Source organism: Tetrao urogallus (assembly GCF_951394365.1).
Source record: "Tetrao urogallus genome assembly, chromosome: 2".
Taxonomy (NCBI): domain Eukaryota; kingdom Metazoa; phylum Chordata; class Aves; order Galliformes; family Phasianidae; genus Tetrao; species Tetrao urogallus.
Window position 1 is genome coordinate 66,746,792 of NC_136814.1, and position 23,168 is coordinate 66,769,959.

Below are 23,168 nucleotides of genomic sequence, written 5' to 3' on the forward strand. Positions count from 1 at the left end.
GCCCCATCCCTGGAGGCATTCAAGGCCAGGCTGGATGTGGCTCTGGGCAGCCTGGTCTGGTGGTTGGTGACCCTGCACATAGCAGGGGGGTTGAAACCAGATGTGGCCCTTTTCACCCCAAGCCATTCTATGATTCTACAATTCTATGAAACAAAAGTGGGCATTTGCTCTCAAGGCAGGCCATATTACTTTGCAACCATGTTATGAACCTAGTGACAGGGACAGTCACTGCCACTTCCTAGAATGAGGAATAAGTATAAGTAGGTGTTAAAGGGCAAAATAGTATTTATGGGGACAAAAATGTAGCAGTGATATGGAATTCTGAAAGTTTTTTTTTCTCATTTCTTGCCAAGTTCACAGTAAGTGACATGGCATGCAGAAACTGCAAGGACCTGCTAGGGAGGATAAAAAGAGCTGGTGTCACAAACAGGAAGATCTAGAGGGCATGCAGAAGTCGGTTGCAGTGGGCAGCGAAGAATAGGCAGTGGAAAACATGACAATGGAAATGTTGCTGATAAAGTGCTGAGTCCTCAGACAAAGGAATTTTGGAGAAACGAGCAACAGTAAAATGATTCCCCTCCAGTTCACATAAATCCTGAATGATGACATGAGCTAGCATAGGATATGGTTTTGGAAACTGGGTCCTATCCAAATTGCCTTAATGTCAGAACAACCTGCATCTGCCTTCACTGGAATCACCCCTGCCTCCTTCTTCCTTTATCTCAGCTCACTGGGAAATGCTCCCCTCTCTCTAAGTTAGATGTTTGGCAAAGAGATGTATACTGCTTCTAATCAAGAACACCAGCAACATCCTTCACACTAACGGGCCCATGCCTAAAGCAATGGCCCACTTGTGAATACAGCTGCTACAAAACAAAGTTAATCTACTCAAATCACTTGAGATAAACTAATGAGAATGACCAGAATTCAACTCCACAGCCTACACAGTTCATGTTGTATACAAACTGGGAAACTTAATTGTGAAACTTTTACTTACTCTGTTAAACTATCTGGATGATATCTGAAAGAGTGCAGGAAAGCTTTCAAAATACATCAAAAGAGAGTATCTAAGTACCTCCTTTCTGTGTCACAGGCTATTTATTATATGCTTTTGTCTATTACTGCCATAAGAATAGACTAGGATTAAATTAAACAACAATTAAACTCTGTTGCAATGTAGAGAAACGCCTGGATGGCCTCCAGGAGGTTATTTCTGCCATGACTACTTCTATGTTAGAGCCATTTTAGGAACACAAATCAGAAAGGAGGTTAAGAACAGATGAATCCTGGACATCAGAATGCTGTAGATTCACCAGCTTTCTGAATTAGAAGTGGTGCAAAAAGGAATCCCTCCAAATCTTCCTTCTCTCACTCATATTGCCTTCTCCCTGACTCTGAGAGGGCACTGTGTTTCTCTCCCACTGGCATTCTTCCTTGTGTGACGAATCTATTGCATCAGATTATTTACTTAGGCCTGAAGACTATCCTACGTGTCCTCTACCACACAAAAATGTCATGTATAAATGATTCAGAAGTACATGTTTTATCCATTCCTACTTTTTAAAATCGCATCAGCCAAATGCTGACTGCTTTACTGCCACTCAGTTCGAGCCTCCTCCTGCCTCCAGCCTGCCCAGGAGCAGCTGCACACAACGGGCCCCTCACACACACAGACCCCTCACTGAGAGCCCTTTGGTTCCTCAGAGCTGAGGTGTTCACAACACCTACAGAAATCAAATTGTTACGACATGGCTCCTACACATTGCTTCTGCTATTGCGGTTAGCAGAAAGTATTTCATCAAAATTCTTTTGCTATCTTGATTTGCTTTCATTTATTCTGGCACATGATACACCGTGCATTTATAACATTTCTTCATAATAACTATTTTAAAATTGCTTGCACCTCATCAGGTTTCCTTTTTATATCCTCTCCTTTCTTATTCCAAGGAGGGCAGATATAATTTATTCACGTTCTTACAAAGGAAGCCTGGAATCCCACTGATTCCTTTGCAAACCTCCCACTGCCCAAGACCTCCACAACTGAAATGTTATGTTCTTTACTGCCCAGCACATCTCTCTTGCTGTAATCTCTACCTGTAATCTGTGGGAGCTCTCGTCCGGCAGCACCCGTCCTTCAGCAGTGCCCCCAGTCACCCCACCGGGACTGCTCCAGCTCTGTCTTTGGGAAACAGCAGCATAAACTTTTCATTTCTCTAGTCTGCCAAAATGCTTTTTTTCCTGAGTTACAAAGGAAGAAAAGCCGTAAGAACTTAGTAGGCAGCTCTGTGGATGAAGAAAATACGAAACAGAATGCATACTTCCCATGGTCCTGTTTATATTTATTGGACAATTTTTAATCCTGGAAACAACAGCATGCAGCTGCTGTATCTGAGATCTTCAGACCAGATTTTCCACTAGTTTACTTCAGTTTTATAAAAGCATAATTCAACCAATTGCTATGGGACCACTGTATTGAAAAGTTGGGTAATCCCATGGAGAATTTCTTTTTCAATGCCCTTACTGTCACTTTCTGCAAAAACAGCCAGATCAAACACTACATGAGACGTTATTTTTCAGCAAGAGTTGCACACACTGCAGTAGCCCATGACAAATAAAACACAAGGAAATGGAAACACTCAGAGCACTTGGTTTCATTTATACCTGGTAATTTGTGTGTGCATGTGTGGATACCAGGGATGTCGGTCAGCGGGGACAATTTCTGTAAATGACAGAAATGCATTAAAATCATAGAATTACCAAGGTTGGAAAAGACCTCCAAGATCATTCAGTCCCACCATCCACCTACCACAAATAATTCCCCTCTAAACCATGTCCTATCATACAACATCTAAATGTTGCTTGAACATCTCCAGGAATGGTGACTCAACCACCCTCCTGAGCAGCCTGTGCCAATGTATCACCACTCTTTCTATTGCTGCTACCCAGGAGAAAAGGTCAACCCAACCTCATCACAACCTCTTTTCAGGAAATTGTAGAGGGCAATGAGGTCTCCTCTGAGCCTCCTCTTCTGCAGACTGAACAACCCCAGTTCCCTCAGCTGCTCCCCTTAAGACTTGTGTTTCAGACCCCTCACCAGCGTTGTTGCCCTTCTCTCCAGTGCCTCAGTGTATTTCTTGCAGTGAGGGGCTCCAATCTGAACACAGTACTGGAGGTGCGGCCTCATCAGTGCTAAATACAGAGAAATGATCACTTCCCTGCTCCTGCTGGCAACACTATTTCTGATACAAGCCAGGATCGGTCTTCTTGGCTACTTGGGCACACTACTGACTACATCTAACTCAAAGCTTACTTTACATCAGGAATATGCTGTGACTTAGTGGAGGCTCACTTATGTCACTGCCATGACTGGTGATCAGAGTCCTCCTTTCATGACAAGATCCTCTCATGTTGAGGCATCTCTACCCCAGTACTGCCAAACATGCACATCCCTTCTGACAGGCTAGTCAGAGCCAACTAAGTCTTTCAAATATGTTTGTTCATGGCACTTCAACAGTACAGCACGTGCAAAGCCGTTTTCTTCCATAATATTTGCAACTGTTGATTATTTATACATTAACCCACAGACTTCATTTCTTCCATCCTATACCCATCCACTGTAAATGTAGTGTTTTTGCCACTTGTTCTGTTAGGCACGAATTAATGCATCAGAGGCATGTAATTTATGCATGCTATTTTGTCAAGACTGTTTGTATGGAATCTGCTTTGGAGAGGCAAGCTGCTCTCTACTCTGTGGCCAGAAATAGCTTTTTTTTTTCTTTTTCCTTTTTTCTTTTTTTTTTTCCCCCCCCTTTGGTGCAATGGATCAAGGTAACTTCGGAGCAGTCACTGGGAAATCTCTGATGAGATGGAAATTGCAATGTTCCATGTTTTATGTGGTTTCAGGTAAAGATGATTTGTGCGCATGCAGAAGCATGACACCGGTATAATAGAAGGAAACCCTAGATGACATGGATGTCTGGGGGATGCCATTGTCAGGCCAGCAGAAAAACCAAGGACAAAGGAGTGATTTACTCAGTTAGAATGTGGCTGTGCATTGCTAGGCTTTAAAAACAACCAAGGACATCAGACTGCCTGCCTTTCCCAGGAAGCAGTGTTACAACTCAGACAGCTTGTTCCACTTAAACGCGCCCACTGCAATAACTGAATTACTTGGGAAATGAAGACACAACATACAGTCTTTTCTTAGTGCTTTACAATTCTCAGGTCAAGTGCTAATACAGGCTACAGAGCTCTCCCTGGCAAGTATTGTTAGAGCTGTCATTAAAGACCTCCAAAAGTCTTAACTGTGCAATTGAAAATGTTTCCAAATCCTCTTATCCCAAACATAACAAATCTCACTGTTGTTAAATCTGATGTTTTGTAAATTTGATACTGGTTGGCTTATTGAGGGGGTTGGAGAATGTTTTTGTGCAATAGCGCAGATCTTCCGAAAAGGAATAATGCATCTCTGCGGCAAGGGAGTCACACAGATCGCTGGGAAGGGATTTATGCAGAACGATGGAAAAGGAAAAATCAAAGACTACCTCTCGTACAGCGTGAAGATGATTCTAGGATTAAAAGGCACAATAATGCCATCCAATTACTGCTCTGTCTAGGTCATGCACTGCTCGTAGCAGAAAGAAGTAAGATGGCAGATACCCTGGGTTATTTTAATTAATTTAATCATGTGACTAATTGGTCTCCGCTGGGTTTCTGTGGTAACTGCTTCCTAAGTGCTGATGGGCAATTGTGCTAAATGTAGCTTGGAAACTGCACGTAGGGTGCAGTGCCTTCTAGAGAGCAAAGGGAATTGTGCAGCTGCGCTCAGAGGGTGCTCCTGCTGGGGCTCTGATTATCTCCAAGCAGACTGTTTCCAGCTGTACTGTCCTGTTTGCTCCTCCGCAAGCACACTTCCCCAAAGGACTTGCTTATGTGCAGAAAAGGCGGTAGGCTCCTTCCTCTTGTGCACGACAGCACATTTCCTGCAGGATGATGTGAGGGCGCATGGCCGCAGCAGAGCACATGCCATGTGGGAACAAAGGGGAGCAGCCACCAAGCCCAGTGTGCACAACGACAGCCACTCCTGAGTGCACAGAGGGAGGCTCTGCAGAACAGGACTGCCTTCTTGCTGGTGGCTGGGTGCGAGGGTAAACCCATTACTGAACCTTTGCAAAAACAATGTGCCAAACTGCTTTTTCCGACTGTTCCCGCACCTCGTGTTCCATTCGTGAAACCTCCGTGTCCATACTGCTGCAGAACAGGGATCAAAACTGGCAAATGGGCAAATGACTCTGAAAGTCATTCCTGTGAGTTGGATTTCGTGCCACTATGAATAAGAAGCTGTCATCCTGCTGGATCCAAACTTACACTCTCATCTCCTCACATGATTAATGTAACAGTACGAATGGAAAGATGATTAATAATAGCAACCTACATTCCAGTAATCACAATCACACATACAAAATGACTGTTTAATGGGGTGGTAAGTTAAGCCCTGTTAAGGGCACGGAGAAAAAAACAACTGAGAATCTCCATGGTACCTTTCAACAACAACAACAAAAAAAAAACTACAAAAACATCCATAAGGCAATACAAGACATGCTGCAAATACAGAACACAACATGGAACAGTGAATCCCAGCCTTGCCAGTAAAAAGGCAGAAGCAGGCTAGAAAATACAATAAGACACAGCTAGACAGAGGGTAAAAGTTTGGAATCTGCATTGTGAAGGCTAAAAAGGTTCAGTTGAATAAAGCAAGAGAAAGGATAAAGCACAGTGGTGAAGGAGAAAAAATGTGCATTACCCCACTGCCTTGGGGAGAATGAAGGTCCAGCCAGACTGAATAAGTGCAGCACACCTGGGCTTTATTTAATATAAATTAGGTTAAGTCTAAAGTACCTTACACAGCTTTATCAGCAAACAGCAGTTTGTAAAGTACACGGACAAATACCTAATGCCTCATTTTTCCTGTGAAAATGTTGCCATTGTCTTGCATCTTTGTATTCAATTACCATCTCACTGGCCTCAATGGAAGCACTGCCCCTGATATCAGCACGAACAAGGAACCTCCTTTGATTTGACTATGGTGATAAGTGCCTTACCACATCCTGTGTTCTGCAAGACCAAGATATTCCAACCTAAGTTCAAGGCTGAAGAAACAAAAAGCTCACCATAACTCAATTCGGTAAACCACTATGACCAACTGACTGGAGCAAACCATCTTAGAAATGACACAACGTGCTCTAGTATCTCCAGCTGTGCTCTTTGGAAAAGTTTGGCATAACAAAGGTGCCTCAGCACTGCAATTTATGCTGAAATGTCCACATACAACGAATTAAAGTCAGTTCTACATGTTTTTGTTTTTTTTTTTAAGTACAATCTCACATACTGCTTTAACCTGTTTACGAAGTCTTCCATACCTTCTATATTTGTATCAACAGTATTAGGAACTACTGGAATTTTTGAAATATTTCAAAAGAATAGTGTGGTGACAGATAACTGCATTATGAATTTTAATGAAACATTAGAAGATGATTGCAAATGAGACAAAATATTTTCATTTTAGTGACAATAATGAAATTTTTTTCAGACACTATTTGCGAATCCATTGCTTTTCCAGATCACATAAAAAGTAAATGGAGGTTTTGGCTCCAGTACTGGGCCAAAACCACAGCCAACGCACATAGCTCCACCAATATTAACCAAGAGATGTCTGCTCACACCAGCTATATGTTTTGTGCACTTCAGTTTAGATTTGGACTGTGTCACCGAGTCCCACAGGCTCGCTATGCCACCAGAGAACCATTCTGCAGGGAGGACAGGATCTCACCATACTGCTCAGTCTACCTGTCTGGCAAATTGCACCTGACAGCAGCCACTATCTGGAGGACAGAGTGAAAAATATCCTAGAATTTCTGTTATAAGGTGCATATGAGGCTTGACCTGGCACACAATATCTCTGCTAAATTAGGTTTAGTTTCTGTTCTTGTTACCTGGCCAAGCCACGCATTTTGCTAAGAATCACCACCAATTTTAACCACCTCGGACTGTACATTTTTAGCTTTACCCACCATGCTGCCTCTAAGCCCCTCTGCTCCTTGCTTGTCTGTACGTCCCAGCCACATGGCAGCCTTCTCAGCAGCCTTAATGCTACAGAACCCATTCATGACTGCTTCACTACTGCTACATCAACCATTGTCTGATTTATTACCTGTAATTAGCTTCAGCTTCAGCCTGTGGTCCAGCTTTGCTCATTCCACTAAGATAGTTGTTTCGTAGTTGTTTGTTTTTTCTTTCCCTAGATATATTAATTTGCTTTTATCAAAGTGAAAGTAATTTAGTAGCTTTTTTTCATTATTTCTAATTCCTCCAGAGATTTTATTTATTTATTTATTTATTTTGTCTCTGCAGCTCCTCTTAGCTTAGCATCATCTGCAGAGTTTGTGAACACACTGCCTGTTCTCTCCTGGAGATCATTAATGAAACATGAAACAAGACCAACCTAATGCACATCCCTCCGGTCCTTCTCTATCCACAACCTGATATGCTGCTCTTTATCACCACCTTTTGCTTTACTCCTTGAGCGCATTTTCAGGCCACTTGACAGTGTTCACATCCAAAGTAATTTGAATTAATCTGAGGGTAAGATTTCATGAGATGCTATTTCAAGTGCTTCACTACATTCTAAATCCCTTAGAACTTCTAATTTCTCTCCCTCGTCTCATTTCCGTGCATGTGCGTACATACTAGCTGTATTTGTTTGGCAAAACCTCTGTACTCCTCTGTTACTCCATGTTTTCCATGTGGCTTAACTGCAGAAAACGGGGATTGGGTGAAGTGGGCTTTGTGTGTTAAAGTTTCTGGTTTTTGTTAAAAAATTAAACTTTTTTCTACAATTTTTCTCTAGTAAGTTGGATTATAAACTTTTGTCATGCATATAAAGCATTTCTCAGCAGCATAAAGTAATTTTTGCATTGGCACTACACTAGGGTTCTGTGGGATATGAGCAGCCTCATGTTTAAAAGTCCATCCTCATACAGAAATGTGGAGCAATGCATGCTTCTGTGCCAAAATGCATTCGCTGTTTGTATCAAACTACTTGTCGACATCAAACAGCACATCACAAATAAACAACCTTATACAGCAAGTGTAATCTGGAGTCCAAATAAACTATGTTCACCTAAATATCTTTGTCTATTTACAATAGGCAATGTTTTTTTTTGTGTTACAACCTGCCAGGGCATGTCTAACTGAAAGTTACCTTGTTCTGCCATTAGATCAATAAAACAAAAAAATATTTAGGAACTCTCAGCTTCACTTCTGGTGCCTAAGAAGAAAGTAATCTCCTTATCTCTTTCTTTTTCAGTTTTTCTCTCTCTCTTTTATTTTTATTTTGAACACCATACAAATGACTCCCAAATTTTCAGGAACAGTTGCTGGTTTTAATGATACACTGCAGAACCTTGTCAATATCTCTGCTGCTTCACACTTTTATTTCCTTAGGAACACTCGGATGAGTACCATCTGGTCCTGGTGATTTACTGCACTCGAGTTGCTGAAGTTGCTCCATAACTTCCTCCTAAGAGACTTCAATCTCTGTTATAAGGCCACACTCTGATTTCCTGTGAAAAATGTCCTTGGAACAGGAATTTCTTCATCATCCTCTGTGGTGAAGGTGGACACAAAATTAATTGAGCTTTTCTGCTGTTCCGCTATTTCAGAAGGGGGCAGAGTCACTGCTGGATAGCCTATGAGAGTTGGGGACTTACTGGGAGCTTTTTACTTTTTTTAGATGCTTTTTCTACACCTTTTGCAGCACCATGTACGTGTCCTTCCAATAACTTCCCTGTTCTTTTATTTCCAGTGTGCACTATATTTGTTACAACTGACCTGATCATCTTCACAGATATTTTGAAGGAGGATCTTTGTCTTTAAAAAGTCACACATTTGGTATTTCTGGTACAAGTGTGCTTGGGACCCCACTGACGTTTCCATAGTTTAATAACCACACTTCAAATTTGGAAAAAAACGTTTTTTCCACTCTTGCTGTGTGAAAAACCACAGAAACAATGTGAAAGCAGACCACGTGCAAAATAATGAAACAGCCTGTACACAATGTACAGTCAAACATGCAGAGGGCCTGATCCAAAGCACAGGAAAATCAGTGGGGGGGTCCAGTGACGCCGATGGAATTTGGATCAGGCCCAAAGAAAGAGCACCGTAAAACAGAACGAGTTTTTTGTCTCAACTCTCAGCTACAGTAATCATAGGTGTTTTTTGCAACAGTAGTAGGTAACAAATTTTCCAATAAAAGTGTGATTTTTAAGTTGACAGTGTCCCTTTAAGCTTATGCACTTCTTCACATAACTATGCCAGATTTACTCTCCCCTTTCTACTTTTTCCTTGCTCAGAGGTATATGTACCATCTGTGCATCTAATATGGTGTTCTTAAATAGCCTCCAGAGTGATTCAATGCTTCTTTTTTCCTTTTTTTAAACTTTCTCTTGCTTAACCCTTTTCCTCACTATTTCAGAGTCTTCTCCTACAGAGCTCCTTATCCACACTTCAATCAGGATAAGTTGCCATACAGCAGCACTGAAGTTAGGAGCATGGTCATCTGTTGTTTTAAGGCCTACGCATTAGACAAAACCGAATGAGTTAAGTGCTTTATCGAGGCATTGATATTGACAAATGGAGACAAATAGAGGCATAACACTCAACCATTTGACAACAGCCAATTAAAACTGACCATTACTACCAAATGATGAAAACATCCAAGCCCAACATCTCACAAAGATCTAAGTGTCACTCTTCTTTTCGAAACTCTAGTGCAATCCTCTAAGATGCAAATTATCAGACTTATCACAGGAAGAGTTTAAGGCCAGATTGCACAGGGCTTTGAGTAACCTGACCTGGTGAGACATGTCCCTACTTGTGACAGAGGAATTGGGTTGGGTGGTCTCTCAGGTACCCTTGTGTGGTTCTGCGGTATGTAGTTCAAGAGCTCTCAGCCACCTGATTTGGTGGTGTTGTGCAGCACAACTGTGAAAGCCTGAAAACTAAATTGAAAATAACAAGATTAACAGAGACAGAGTTTTTGGTTTTGGTTTACAACACTGTGGGTTTCCAATTTGATTTGACAATCTGAATTTTAGAGAAAGGAAGGGCATGTAAGACACTGAGCAGCATTTGGCCACTGCTAATGGGGTTACCTGAGCCTGCTGATGGTCTCACGTGCTTCCAAGCATAGCTGTACTGGGCAGTTACATGGCACTTATGGTCCTCCTCCATGCAAAGCCCAGCAAAGAGCCTCTCTGCTCTGCTCTCAGGGCAAATGGGTGGCAGCAGAGCCACGTCTCCCTCTCAGGCCACGCGGGCAGGCAGAAGGCTGGGCCAGCAGGAAGGCCTGGTCACCACCAGCACCTCCCACCCAGGAGCCCTACATGCAGCCAAGGCCAGGCCAGCCATTGCTCCTCAGGCAGGAGATGAAATAAACCAAAACCATGTGAAGCCCAGCACAGGCACAAAACCTTCCCACCCCCAAAACCATCAGACACTTTATGACTGTTTCTAAAAATTATTAAACAGATGAGTACATTTACTTCAGCTACAAAATTGCATCCAGGCTGACAATTTGCAGCATATGTTTACTTTCAGCCCAATTTAAATTCAAATGGGTAAGTTATAAATGCCTGGGATTTTGACAGAGAGCAGTCTGTAATTGAACTTAGCTGGCCAGCAAACAGTCTTCTACTATTGCAGAAATTATTTTCTAGAGGAAAGATATTTGACATTTTCAGACTTTTGCCCTATAAAAACTACCCACCCAGCTCCTCCAGCAAATTTAACACTTTGTACATCAAGTACTACTTGATATACAGCGAGAAGCTGACTTTAACTAACAACTTCAACCAGTAGATTTTCCTGTTCATCTGGCAGCTTGTAAGTTATAACCATTTGGCCTCCCATAGCCCTGTAGAGATTCATGAGGCCAGATTCAAGGTTAATGTGTGCAAGGGCTTCTTCCATCTTCTCATAAACCAGCAAGTGTTTGCAAACAAAGCTAAAGGGTGAATCTTTCCTACCCAGAAGGGGACAAAAGACGCAATGTGATTTATTCCTTTGGTCTGCCTGAAACAATTTCATCCCTGAATTTGACCCAGGATTTCTATGCACAAAGGGGAAGGAAGTCATTGCTTCAGAACAGCAAGAGAGTAAATATAAACCATTGGATGACAAAAAACCTCATAACTCCACTGGGTTGCCAGCTCACCTGCACAAATTATTCAGCCACCAGCTCATGCTGGGAAGTACTGTGACAGCAAGATGCCTCCTGAGAAACTTTGGGACCAGAAATGACAACATTTCTGTCATGTGCTACCTAAAACCATGTGACATTGTAATACGCCATTAATCTTCTCAGGAGTGTGAACACAGGGTGTCATTCACAACATTCTTCCTAATCCAAACATATTCTTGAAAGCCATATTTGCTTAATTTTGCTTTTAAAATAAAAATATAGATAGAGCAAAAATATACGCAAGATACTTTTTCAATATTTCCCTAAGTTAATGAGCTAACTGGGAAGTGAACAGATGCCTTAAGCCAATAATTTATTCAAATGTCATGATATTTTTGAACAAACACATTACTTAATATGCATTTCATTATTTACCCGGTTCTTATTAGTGTTAATGATTGATGTATTTGTCAGGAAAGAGAAAAGTGGCATCAAATGTAATCTGCGCAAATTAGACTCACTTTGGGTATCTACCCTAAGTTTTCATCAGAATATGCACTGTTTTTGATGCTCTTTTTGCATGGATCACATGGAAACAAAGCTAGAAAAGCTGGAAGGTGCATAAATTCATATAAGGTCAAGACAGCTTGGACTAAGCCAACGCAATGTGAACTGGAGCGCAGGGGAGTGCAGTATTTTATTGAGTGCTTATCTAGTTGCATACACTGGAGCCAAAGAGGTTCAGAGGTAAAGCAAGCACACGAGAGTACTGTATCTGCTCATTTTCTGAATGCATCATTGTTACACACCTAAAACTCTTTAATCAAAAATCTCTTGGTGATGCAAAAATGTTCTGGACACAGATTGTGAAGCACATCTTGCCAAAATTTTTAACAAAGTAAAATGCCTATTTTTCCCCTAACATCTCTTTCTCCCCTCCAAAAATTCATCTAAGTGATTTAAGACTTCAGTAAAAAACAACGTAATTTTTTTCAGAAAAACAGCTACCAGCAATCCTTCTTCAATCACTCTGAGGACGTATCCGGCAGAGAGAAACTTCTTACACATCTTCAATATTGATGTGTCATAGCATCTCTCTACTTAAATCCAAGTCACTGGTCTGAGCTGTGTACCTTAGAAGTATTTCTAGTCAAGTCCTAATGTGATTAGCAGTATTGTGTTGTAACGTCTGCACATAAACAAATTTCTGGCACCTGGCAGAGATGCCACTGCTGAAGCTGTCCAGAATTGATGCAAAGGCACCTCGTCTAAGCTGGTCGATTCATTTGAATCAAATGCCTGCTGTCCAAGAGGTAGCAGATTCTCAGGTCCTAATTAGCACATTCATCTTGATAAAGCCAAAGCAGCCAGAATGAGACACGACTGATGTAATGTGACATGGTGGTTAAAATTAAAGTGAACACGCCTTTTAATTGGATTGGATACCTGCTAGTAATTCAGACAATGGGAATTTGATTCAAATTTATAGTATTAAATGGCAGCAGATGGACAGTAAAATGTCCACTGAGTTTGCAAACTGACAAGCATGCTGCTTCGCCAGATCCCTTCATTAAGTCTTTGGTGGCATCAGTCAGGTGCTGATGCATTTCATCATTAGCAATGTTAATATGCTTTGCTTTGGTGCGGGTCAGCAGTGAGATATTCTGACCACTGGCCCCTGCAGGTTAGCTTGGAATTTCAATTTCCTCTTCAAACCACAGAAAATCTTCCCTCTGGTTTAAGTAAAGAGTTCTAGGAGAATTCTGGCCTCAGTATGCAGTAAGCAAAAACGCCAGCTGATAACAGCTCAACAATGACATCTACTCTTTTTGACTAATGCTGGCCATCTTTTTCATAGCTCAAGATTTGCTTTATATCTGTATCTGCTCCAGATTATTGGTCACAGCCTGTGGCCTTTTACCTTCTGCCCACATAATTTAACAACATCCTCTAAGGAATAATGCTTTCTTTCCCCTTCCTTCTCCAGATAATTCCTCAAAGAAGTTTGCAACTGTGCCCCACTCAAACTCTTTCTTCTGCTGACTCAGTGTCTCATCTGCATTCATTCATCAGTACTCATTTATATCTTAACACAGCAATCACAGCTATGGAAATGTTTGTCATTTTTTCCCCTTCCACCTTCAAGCCTTAGCAAGAAACCTTATTAATTGGCTTCTGTGGCAAATATGCATATTTGCACCTGCATATGTGCACACAGACCCAAGCAGACACAAGGATGCACACACGCATCCTACATAAACCCGCGCCAGAACGAGCGACTCTGCGAGCTGTTCATTAAACCTCACTTCTCTACCACTCTGTAAAGCTAAACACAGACACTTGCATGCAAACCAAGTAGAACACCTGCTCTGCACTGACCTTTCTGAACACCTAATTAATACAAGTTAAATCTCTAGGAGAAATAGGTTTTCTATTCAGAGCCCCATGTGTTTCAAAGCTTATTATGGAAAAGGAGTGCAAAGGAAGACATAACAGCTAAGCTTCTTTTTTTTTTTTGGCAGGGGCACTATTTGCATCAAGACGTGTTAAGCAATTTTCCAAATTTTCATGAATGATGATCATTTTACAAATTAAATTTCGCAGGTGCCTGAGAAAGAGACAAAAGAAACATTTTTTGCCATTACTCATTGACTTAACAGAGAGATTGTTAAATATTTCTTATGCGCTGTTAGGCTGCATAATTAAGCTTGAAATCAAGAGAACTTTCTATGACAATCCTCAGTAATAATTCTGGGGAATGATAGCTTCTGTTTATTCCCAGTATTCAGGATATGTTTGTATATACAAGCTCATAGTAATCACATTGTATAATATATATTAATTAGCTGAAAAAACAGTTCAGGCAAGAGTACAAAGGCTTTATGACGCTGTGCACAGATTATTGTCTTGAAATATAATTTGAAAGAGTTAGTAATCATTTGCTGTAACAGAACAGAGAGCTAAATAAATGTGTATGAGCTTCTACAGCTCCACTTGATCGCTCGCCCTCATCCCTGCTGCACAGGTGGGCCAGAAGAACAGAAAACATACCCTCCTCGGGATTTCATCCCCACCTCTAAGGTGGGAATACAGCTTGCTGCTTAGGAGAGCAAAGCCAGATGCCGTCTTTGCAGATGGCCTGCACCAAGGATGTCTGGCCAAGCCTGCATCCAAGCTGCATCAGGAGGAAGTAGCTTCTCCCTGTGCAAAGCCAGACACAGTATGTGCCATGGATCTCCATCTCGTACAGAGGAAATGGCCCCGCCATTTAGATTTTCATGCCACTGAACAGCAATTTGCTTTTGCTTTTTGATTTACACCTTTCTGTTTATTCCTATAAGTGAAATTTGGCTGCACCAAACATCTATCATCTTTTTTTCTTGATGGTAAGGCAGTGCATGTCAGGGACAAGGCCAAGAATAAAACACTGGCTGACAACCTTGCAACCACTCCCTATCCAAGGTCCTAGTCAAATCAAGTTATGCTATAATGTGTCTGTGAACAGAGTCTATAACTTCTATGAATTCAGTCCTCGTGCTAGGTTTGGCCATTTGGTCATAATAAATTTGTTTTCTGACCCATTGATTCAATAAACTTAATTTCAAAATTAATCTTTTCAGGCTTCAAACTCACTGGATCCAATTATGAATCCAATAGTTCCTCTTAAAATTAATATTCTGAAACTTAGTGGTCTAATGCTTTTTGCCCTTATGTGCCTCTTTGGTACTTACCTTTATATTAGTTGGCCTATAAAATTAAATATCTTAGGAAGAGAGCATCAAAATGACTCCTAATCTTGAATCTACTCAATTACAAACATTAGTATGAAATGCTCCCTTTCCCGAATCACTTGCTTTTAGTTGGTATTATTATGCACAACGGGTTTGTGTGCTAATTCATTATCTATATTTGACTATGCACACTAGACCAAACAGGAACGAGAATTTAGATTTTGGTTATTTTTTTTAGTAGTGCTGCTGGTAGTTGGGGGTTTTTCTACATTAGATATAGTCTAAACACTTCACTCTCTGCCTAAAGGGGTAAAAAAATCAATTTTTTCTTCATTTATTTCTAGTAATTTAGATAAAATTACAGTCTGTGGGAAGACCCATTATAATTGCAAAAATATATATATTTCTATTCTTGCAAGGCATGGTTGCTAATACAGATAATTTCAAATGGTCATGACTGCAGGATACTCTGGACAGAATTTGCATTTCTTATGAGAAAAGCAACTTCCAGTCACACAAGGCTTTCTCTTACCAGCCTGGGGCATGAGTGGCACGGCTCTGCCATGACAAGGCACGGGGGACGAACGCACATCTCCAGGGCCAGTCAGATGCTAGCTTAGCCCGGTGCACTGCTTCAATGCCTGTGGTGTGAGAGGACTGCGGAAGGGTTATGTGCAGCCGTTTTCCACCCAGCGTGGGGCTTTGGGGGCACCCATATTTCAAGGCGATCTCACTTTGGTGTGCATTGTTCCTGCCTGTTAATAGGGTGATTACAGAAACCCTAATTCTGAACACCGTAATTGGCATTCAGGAATACGTAATTGGCAGTGTTACTTAGTGGCATTTTGATACACCAGCAACGATTTATTCTTTACTGTTTAAATAGTCCTATCATTGTAAGTAAGTGCTTATCACAGCACTTCTTGTCTGGGGAAGAGAGGGAGCACTGCTCAGCGTTCTCCATTAGGAAATTCAAGCCTTAAACCAAGTGACCACAAAGTTCTATCAGCTCCCTGAAATGCAGCAGCTGTACATATTTAACGTAATACAACCCCATATTGTTGCAGAGGTCTGCTGTTTAAAACACACATAAGGCAGGTGAAACGTGACTATTTCACTCCTCTGTTTGAAAAACGAGAAAGTGTGGAGCGGTGTAACTTCTCAAACACATAAATAAGCATTAGGCTCATGGAGGAGACAGGTATGCTGTTGGACTAGCAATAACAGATTAAAGGTCAGCGGTTAAATCTGAAACGATTGCAACCTTGTTCTTTCAATCTTGTTCCTCAGCACTCTGCTCTATTACTAACAGGTCAAGTGCAAAATAAGAAGCATGAGAGTCTGCTGAATTCTCCCACTCCTTTAATTTAATGGCAGCATTTCCCAAATATTCTGTCCCCTGATCATTTAATGACATCAATACGTATGCAGTGGGTAGCTATGGATTTCCCTTGCTAGGTCAGATTCTGTATAGCTATTGATATCACAAGTGCAAAGAGGGAGAAAATTTGATTCCGTAGCTTTCTTTGAAGCAGAGACAATGTAGCAACCAACATTATCAATTCTATGTTGTCTTGTTGTTAGTCATATATAGAAAAATCATGTATGCTATGCATTTCTGGATAAAAGATGCTGAAAATATCTAGAACTGCTTAGCTGCATGAAATTAATAGTGATGTAGGAGAGGAAACCAGTGGGAAGAAGATGCTCTTAGTTGTCCCTCATCAAAATACAAGCACAAGAAGGCATCCAGCAGAGAACACAGGCAATAAATTTTAACTTAGGTAATGGGGAACTTTTGCAGTGTGATGCCTGAGTGATTGAAATCATGGGCATAGACTACTAGTGCTGATTCCTACTGCTCCAGGTTTAGTAACAGGTTTAACTACACCTACACTTTATATTAATACATATTTATTTTAGTAGGGGACCTAAACCTTCTTTTGGGATCTAGGCTATCAGATTAGAGATAACACACCATCAACTGGTTGTACTTTCTCAACGTTTCCTGAGTTATCTGGTGCTCATCACTGCAGTACATATAGGACCATCTAACTAGGATCACCTGCAAACCCTTCATTCTTAAAATCTATGAGGGCTGCTCTGAAAGTAATACCTCCTATTGTATTATGTTGGCCCAAAATGTCAGAGGTGGATGTCGGTTGTATGGCAGTAGAGGGTGAACCTTCCCACCAATATCCCATGTTGTTGCCATGTAAAAGATGGCAGCAGAAGGGCACTCTGAAACAATGGTGTCTGACATGGAAGTGTGTATAACGCAAAGGCACGTCACTGAATTCCTCCATGTAGAAAAACTTGCACCCATTTACGTTCGTTGATGCTTGCTGAACACTGGAGATGGAGATCAAGCAATGGATGTGAGCACAGTGAGGTGGTGGCGCCTTTCAGCAGTGGCAACAGCAACATGAAAGACAAGGCCCATTCCAGACAGGCATGCAGATTTTTATGAGCATGGCATGCATGTTCTTGTTCATGGCTGGCAAAAATGCATAGTTAATGGTGGTGGCTATGTTGAAAAAGAGCATTTCATAGCTGAGAATTTCCTCTATTAAACAATGTTAACATGCCCTTTGTATCTGTTTAGTTTCCACAGAAATAAATAGAAGGCATTACTTTCAGAGCAACCTAAGCATCTAACTCATGCCAATTTGTGACTCAGAGTCATGGGCACATCATCTGAATGTGATCTGGATCCTGTTACACAACCGTGTCTTTACACGCTTTAAGAGACACTGAACTGCATATGCATGCATCTACATGTGTGTAGGTACATGGGAGCTTGTTCTGAAATGAGGAGCATCCTAAGAGCATGTATTTCCCTCTTCTACATCTCTAGAAAGAAGGACGTAAGCTCCACTCCTGGCAGAAGGATCCACGTGACTTTAACTTGCCTGTCTGCTCCAGTAGACATTATGAGCTTGATTCTCCAAGACTGCCACTGAAATTCCACTCTACTGATTTTTGCAACCTAATTCTTCAGGCACTTTTTCTTGTTGTTGTTTCGGCAGGATAATGTGACCCAAATTTCTAAAGGAGGGTAATTTGCTATAACATTACATCTTGATTCTAGGATCTATATGTACTTATGTGTTATTCCCACACATTTAGCATACTAGACTTGAAGAACTGAATTTTATTGCAACTTGGCAGGCTTTGAATGTTTTGTAGCATCAGGGAAAACAGCATCATTTAGAAAGCCAAAATTTGAAGGATTTTTTGAATAATAAATATTTGTAAGACCATAAAGACTATCCAAAGACTCCTCTTGCACTAGTGACTCCCAAAAGGCCACAGTTCCTTTTGCAACAACTACAAATGCTGGAGCATTCCTATGTTATTTTTCTTTAAATGGCATTTAGCACATACTGCTGCAGAAAGACAGCTGCTGAAGCAACCTAGAGGGCATTTTCAAGCACTGTACTTCAGCGATTACAGCAATTTTTGTAGGCATTCAATATTAGGATTACATTCTAATTTTAGACAAAGTTAAATTTAAATTGAGTAGGAGGGGTTTTCATGGTACTTTAGATGTTCTAGTATTGCTTACCTCAAACCAAAAATGTATAGTGTCTGAATTTTGCGGCCATGATGATGTTATGAGCCACAGTACACTTGAAAAGAGCAAAACTACAGCTCACTAGCATCAGGCAGATGTCCTCTGCCACAATGGGACCCAGACTTAGGCTTTAAAAGCACAGCCATGATCTCACTGCCATGGGACTTGGTGACACAGCTCCCACTGCCTGGTAATGATGAGGCTGTCGCACACAGCTACCCTCTCCTATATTTGCATGATGCAAATTAGTGGTGTGCGTGCAGCAACCATCCTGAAACCCTAAGGCCAAACTGGGACTGGCATACTCCTGTTGATGTTTATCTAAGCCCTCTGATTCTCTAAAAAACCCATGCGTCTAGCTGAAGGAAACTGTAAGAAACAAGGTTAGTAAAGGGCTGACAGTCCAACAGACAATACAGATGGAAAGTGAGGGACTGGGTGAAACAGAAAACAAAAGAAAAGAGCTTCTGTTAGATGCTAAATGAGACCCAGGCTGGGCCAGTTAAAGCTATGTCTATGCAGGTTACATCTTTCCTTATTTCTCTTACCTTGTTTCTCTTGAAATATGCTCTTCGGCAAGCTGCAAAGCACTTCTCGCTGCAGAAGCATTTCACTTCACTTCCCATACTCAGGGAATAGCGCTTGATTCCAACTTTCTGGCACCAGGCACACATTATTTGTACATTTGACACATCATCTTCTACAACAAAAATATAAGAACAATGTTTACATGAGATGAAAGCACCTTCCTCAGACATCTGCACACTTACTCTTAGCGCAACCTGCACCGGCTCATCTTATTTCTAACCTCCTTACCATTTGGGAACAGAAATGTGCCTGCCTGCCTGCCATTACCAGCTCATTCACAAGCAGCTGATGACCTGTGCCAACCTGGCTCAGTAGATTAGCAGAGCTTCGAGGATGGCTGGAAAAGATTATTAGCTTAAAAACGATGCATTGCTGAAAAGCTCTGGAAGCCTCATGAGCTTTTTTTGCATGTATAAGGGTGCACAAGTCTTTATTAAATAAGCAACCCAGAACAGAGGCTTAGTAAGTCTTGCTGCCTCACTCTTGTTGCTTACAGTTCTGTGCAGTGAGCACTTCAGATATTCCGCTCAGCAAGCTGGTGACAAAAAGCATCTGGGTGGTACTGCACCAAAGCAGGTCTCTAACAAAAGCTCTCTGTTAAATAAGAAACGAAACATCCCATTGCAGTGCTGTTTTGAAATAATGACTGATGTAGAAAAAGAGAGCTATCATTGGAATATAGCAGTCACCAAAACATGCACTTGAGCAAGAAGGGAGATGCAACACTGGTGAGGTCTGCCAGGTTACTTCCTTGTCTTTGTGCTCATCAGCCAAATCTGAATCCAGAGCCCTTGAACCTCTTTCAAGGTCCTCTCAATCACGTGCTACAAATACAAGGTGTATGCCTTCTGAGATGTACAACTGGAATACTGCAAAAGTCCTAACAAGGTTCTTGTGCATTCATCATCTTCACCCCACTTCACAGGCAGGGAATAGTTAAGCCTCTTAGGCAGATGACTGCTGCAAGTTAGCAGGAATCTTTTGACTTAAATCCCAGAATTCTTCAGTTCTGATGTCCAGTCTATTGTACAGCGTGACCTTTCAGTTACAGGCAGCTGCCATTGTCTAACTGCTGGAAAAAAAAGTCCCCGAAGACTAATTGTTAAAGCAGTGCCTCGTCCCCGAGCAGCAGAGAATTCATGGCTCAGAGAGTCTGTCATGCAGCCATCCCACTTCCCTATAAAGGATTTGTTTTCGAAGCTACGCTGTCATCGTTCTGTAAAATTATTGGCAAACTAATTTTTAGCGGAGTGATTTGGCTCCTTTCCCCAGCTCTCATAACTCAGAACTACGTGCCGCATTTTATTCCACCTTAACGGAATAAATACTGCCAGTTTAATAACTTTTTTTCCTTCTGCAAATTGTGTTATGATTTATAGCTACAAATAAAATTGTACAACGTTAAAAAAAAAATGACCTTTTAGTTTTAATCAGACTGTCTACCTTTAAAGCTGTATTTAAGGCTAAGTTGTAACATAGATTTGTGCTTAATGCATTTTATCATTTAGTCTTTAGAGCAGGATTTGCCAATATTATAAAAGCTGTAATATATTGATCACCAAGGGAAATCACAACAATTTGGACAGGATAACCACCAGCTATACGGAGGATAAAGAGGCCTGCAAGCACCTGCCTGCACCAGCCTGGAGCTAACTATCCCACCAGGGCACAGCAGCATTTCTCTCCATTCTTATCTTGACCAAGCTTTCACAAAGGAGCCCTGATTCAGCTGTGTTTGCACCAAAATAAAGCCATTCCTCATAGGCTGAACTTACTCTTTGAATACATCACAACAAGTGAAATTCCCATGAGCCAAAGGAAACAGCCAGCAACCCCTTGTTTCAGATAACAGCAGCATATATTCTCCTACTGACAAGAAGTATTTTATCTCCAGAAAGTGGAAGATCTACCAGAGATAACTTTATGACAGCCTTGTTACTGGTGAGAATAACTGTCATTAATGAGGAAAGAAAATTACAGAGCTGAAAGAGAATTCACGGGCTAAATAGATGTTGGAGCGCCTTGTTTTGAAGTAGACTGGCTCATCACAGGCATAGACCTAAAGGAGAAGCACAGAACTCCGACACCAAGATTCCCAGCAGTCTTCATGCACAACTTAACAGGGGAGATACATAAGCTACCATTCAACTCCTGACCACTGACACACACTGACTGCCTCCTGGGGATGATCAGAACAATCACAAAATTGCTCAGTTCCAATTAAAGAGCATCCCAGCAGCAACTGTTTAAAGGGGAAGGCCACATTACAACTTCCCTGCATCAGGTTATGCAGGAGAGTAAAGCTCAACCCACCTCCTTTTGCCAAAGGCTCCCTTCAATACAGACCCAGACAAGAACAGCAGTGGCAAGCAGAGGCACCTGCTTGGTCAAGCTATGGTCTCCTCATGCCCTGCAGAACTTTGTTACTACCTCAAGGAGAACACTTTGAAGAAAAAACACTTAATATGTGACCCATGGAACTGACAGTCAATAAAACAGCAGAAAATGGCCCATCATCTACCTCTAGCTGCTGCCTGCACCTCCAGGAAAAGACAGCTGATATCCGGAAGGCATCATCAATATTAATCAAAATGTTCATTGTTTTGAAAAGGAGAAAAGTGAAAGCGAGGGAAAGAGCCTGCCTAAATACAAAGAACTTCAATTATTTCTCTATTCCATTCCTTGCTCCCTCCACCACCAAAAAATAGCCACACGCTATACAGTCCTTTTCATAGTAACAGCAATAATAAAAGTAGATGTCTCTTCCATCAGTAAGGCGTAGGAATACTGCAACGTGAGGATGAACTGCATATAGCCATGTAAAGCAGCCAGCAAATAGCAGTACTTAGAAGGGGGCAGAGGGCATGCAGATTTTTGATGCAACTGCATCTTCTTGTAATGCAATGCATCAGGTGAGAAAGGAAAACTTCCAATATCATGTGACTAATTCTCCATGGACCGTCAACCAAAGTTCTGTGGGAGGGAAGAATTTGCTATAAAACCAACTCCTTTCTTTTAACTTCCAGTGAAGCTGCAAACATTCCCAATGGGTACAGAGCCATGCCTGGCTGACATAGCAGGGTGTGTGGCTGACAGCTGTGGACAACCATAACAGTCCAGATCAGGTAGTGTGCTTTCTTCTTGACACTGGTTGCAGCAAGGATCTGAGCAGAAGCTGTGAAAGCACTTGAGGGATGTTTCACTACAGAGCATTAAGCTTAGTGACCGGAAAAGAGGACTGCTACGTTAACAGAAAAGTTATAGTCCATGTATTTCTACTATTGCAACCCACAGCACTGGGAAGCAATAAGCTTAAAAATCCATTAAGACTGTGTGAAATAAGGAAAGCCAAAGGCTAGTGATTTAATTGCAGTCTTCCTAAACACAAACTGGAATAATCCAAACTCAGTAATTCAAATCTACCATTCAAGACTACTCTCACTTTTTCACAGACCTTTGTCTCAGATGGCCAAATTCTTTAAAAATCACTTTACCAGACTCTTGTCCTTTCAGGAAAATCTATCAAATCCCAGTATCTGCAACACTCAGCAAAAAAAACCTGGGACAAGAATGCAGGGCAGCAGGGAATTTCAAATTGAGTAGCTTGAGACTGCATCCTGAATCCTTCTTCTAAACTCTTTTAGGCCAGGTCTGCACTAAGAAAGCTGATTCGCAACAATTGTGTTGGTGTACTACATCAGCAATGCTCTCCTGTGCACACAGACAAACTTTGCTGGTAGCCTCGCTGTGGCTATCAACTTGACTGGCATGAGCTCACCCCAACAGCATGCCCACATCCATCATACAAGCTCACTGGAGCAGCTCTCTTGATGAAGGACAACATCAAGCATCACTTTCAGGACTCACATAGCTAGGCTGACGCATGGTTTAAAGTACAAAAATAACATCTGCAAGTCTTAGGACAGATCGGAGAGGGTGGTGAGGTGCTGGAATGGGTTGCCCAGAGGGGCTGTGGATGCTCCATCCCTGCAGGTGCTCAAGGCCAGGTTGGACGGGGACCTGAGCAATCTGA

At 41.5% G+C, this 23,168-nt stretch overlaps 1 protein-coding gene across 1 annotated transcript in view; it reads right to left on the reverse strand.

The window, feature by feature from the left end:
* Positions 1-23,168, reverse strand: part of SOBP (sine oculis binding protein homolog) — a gene marked incomplete at both ends in the record, with an annotated part of 94,452 nt that overhangs the window by 51,226 nt on the left and 20,058 nt on the right. The window contains one exon of the mRNA XM_079532994.1: positions 19,096-19,247. Coding sequence (XP_079389120.1) covers positions 19,096-19,247 — 152 coding nt within the window. The remainder of the gene's footprint in view (positions 1-19,095; positions 19,248-23,168) is intronic.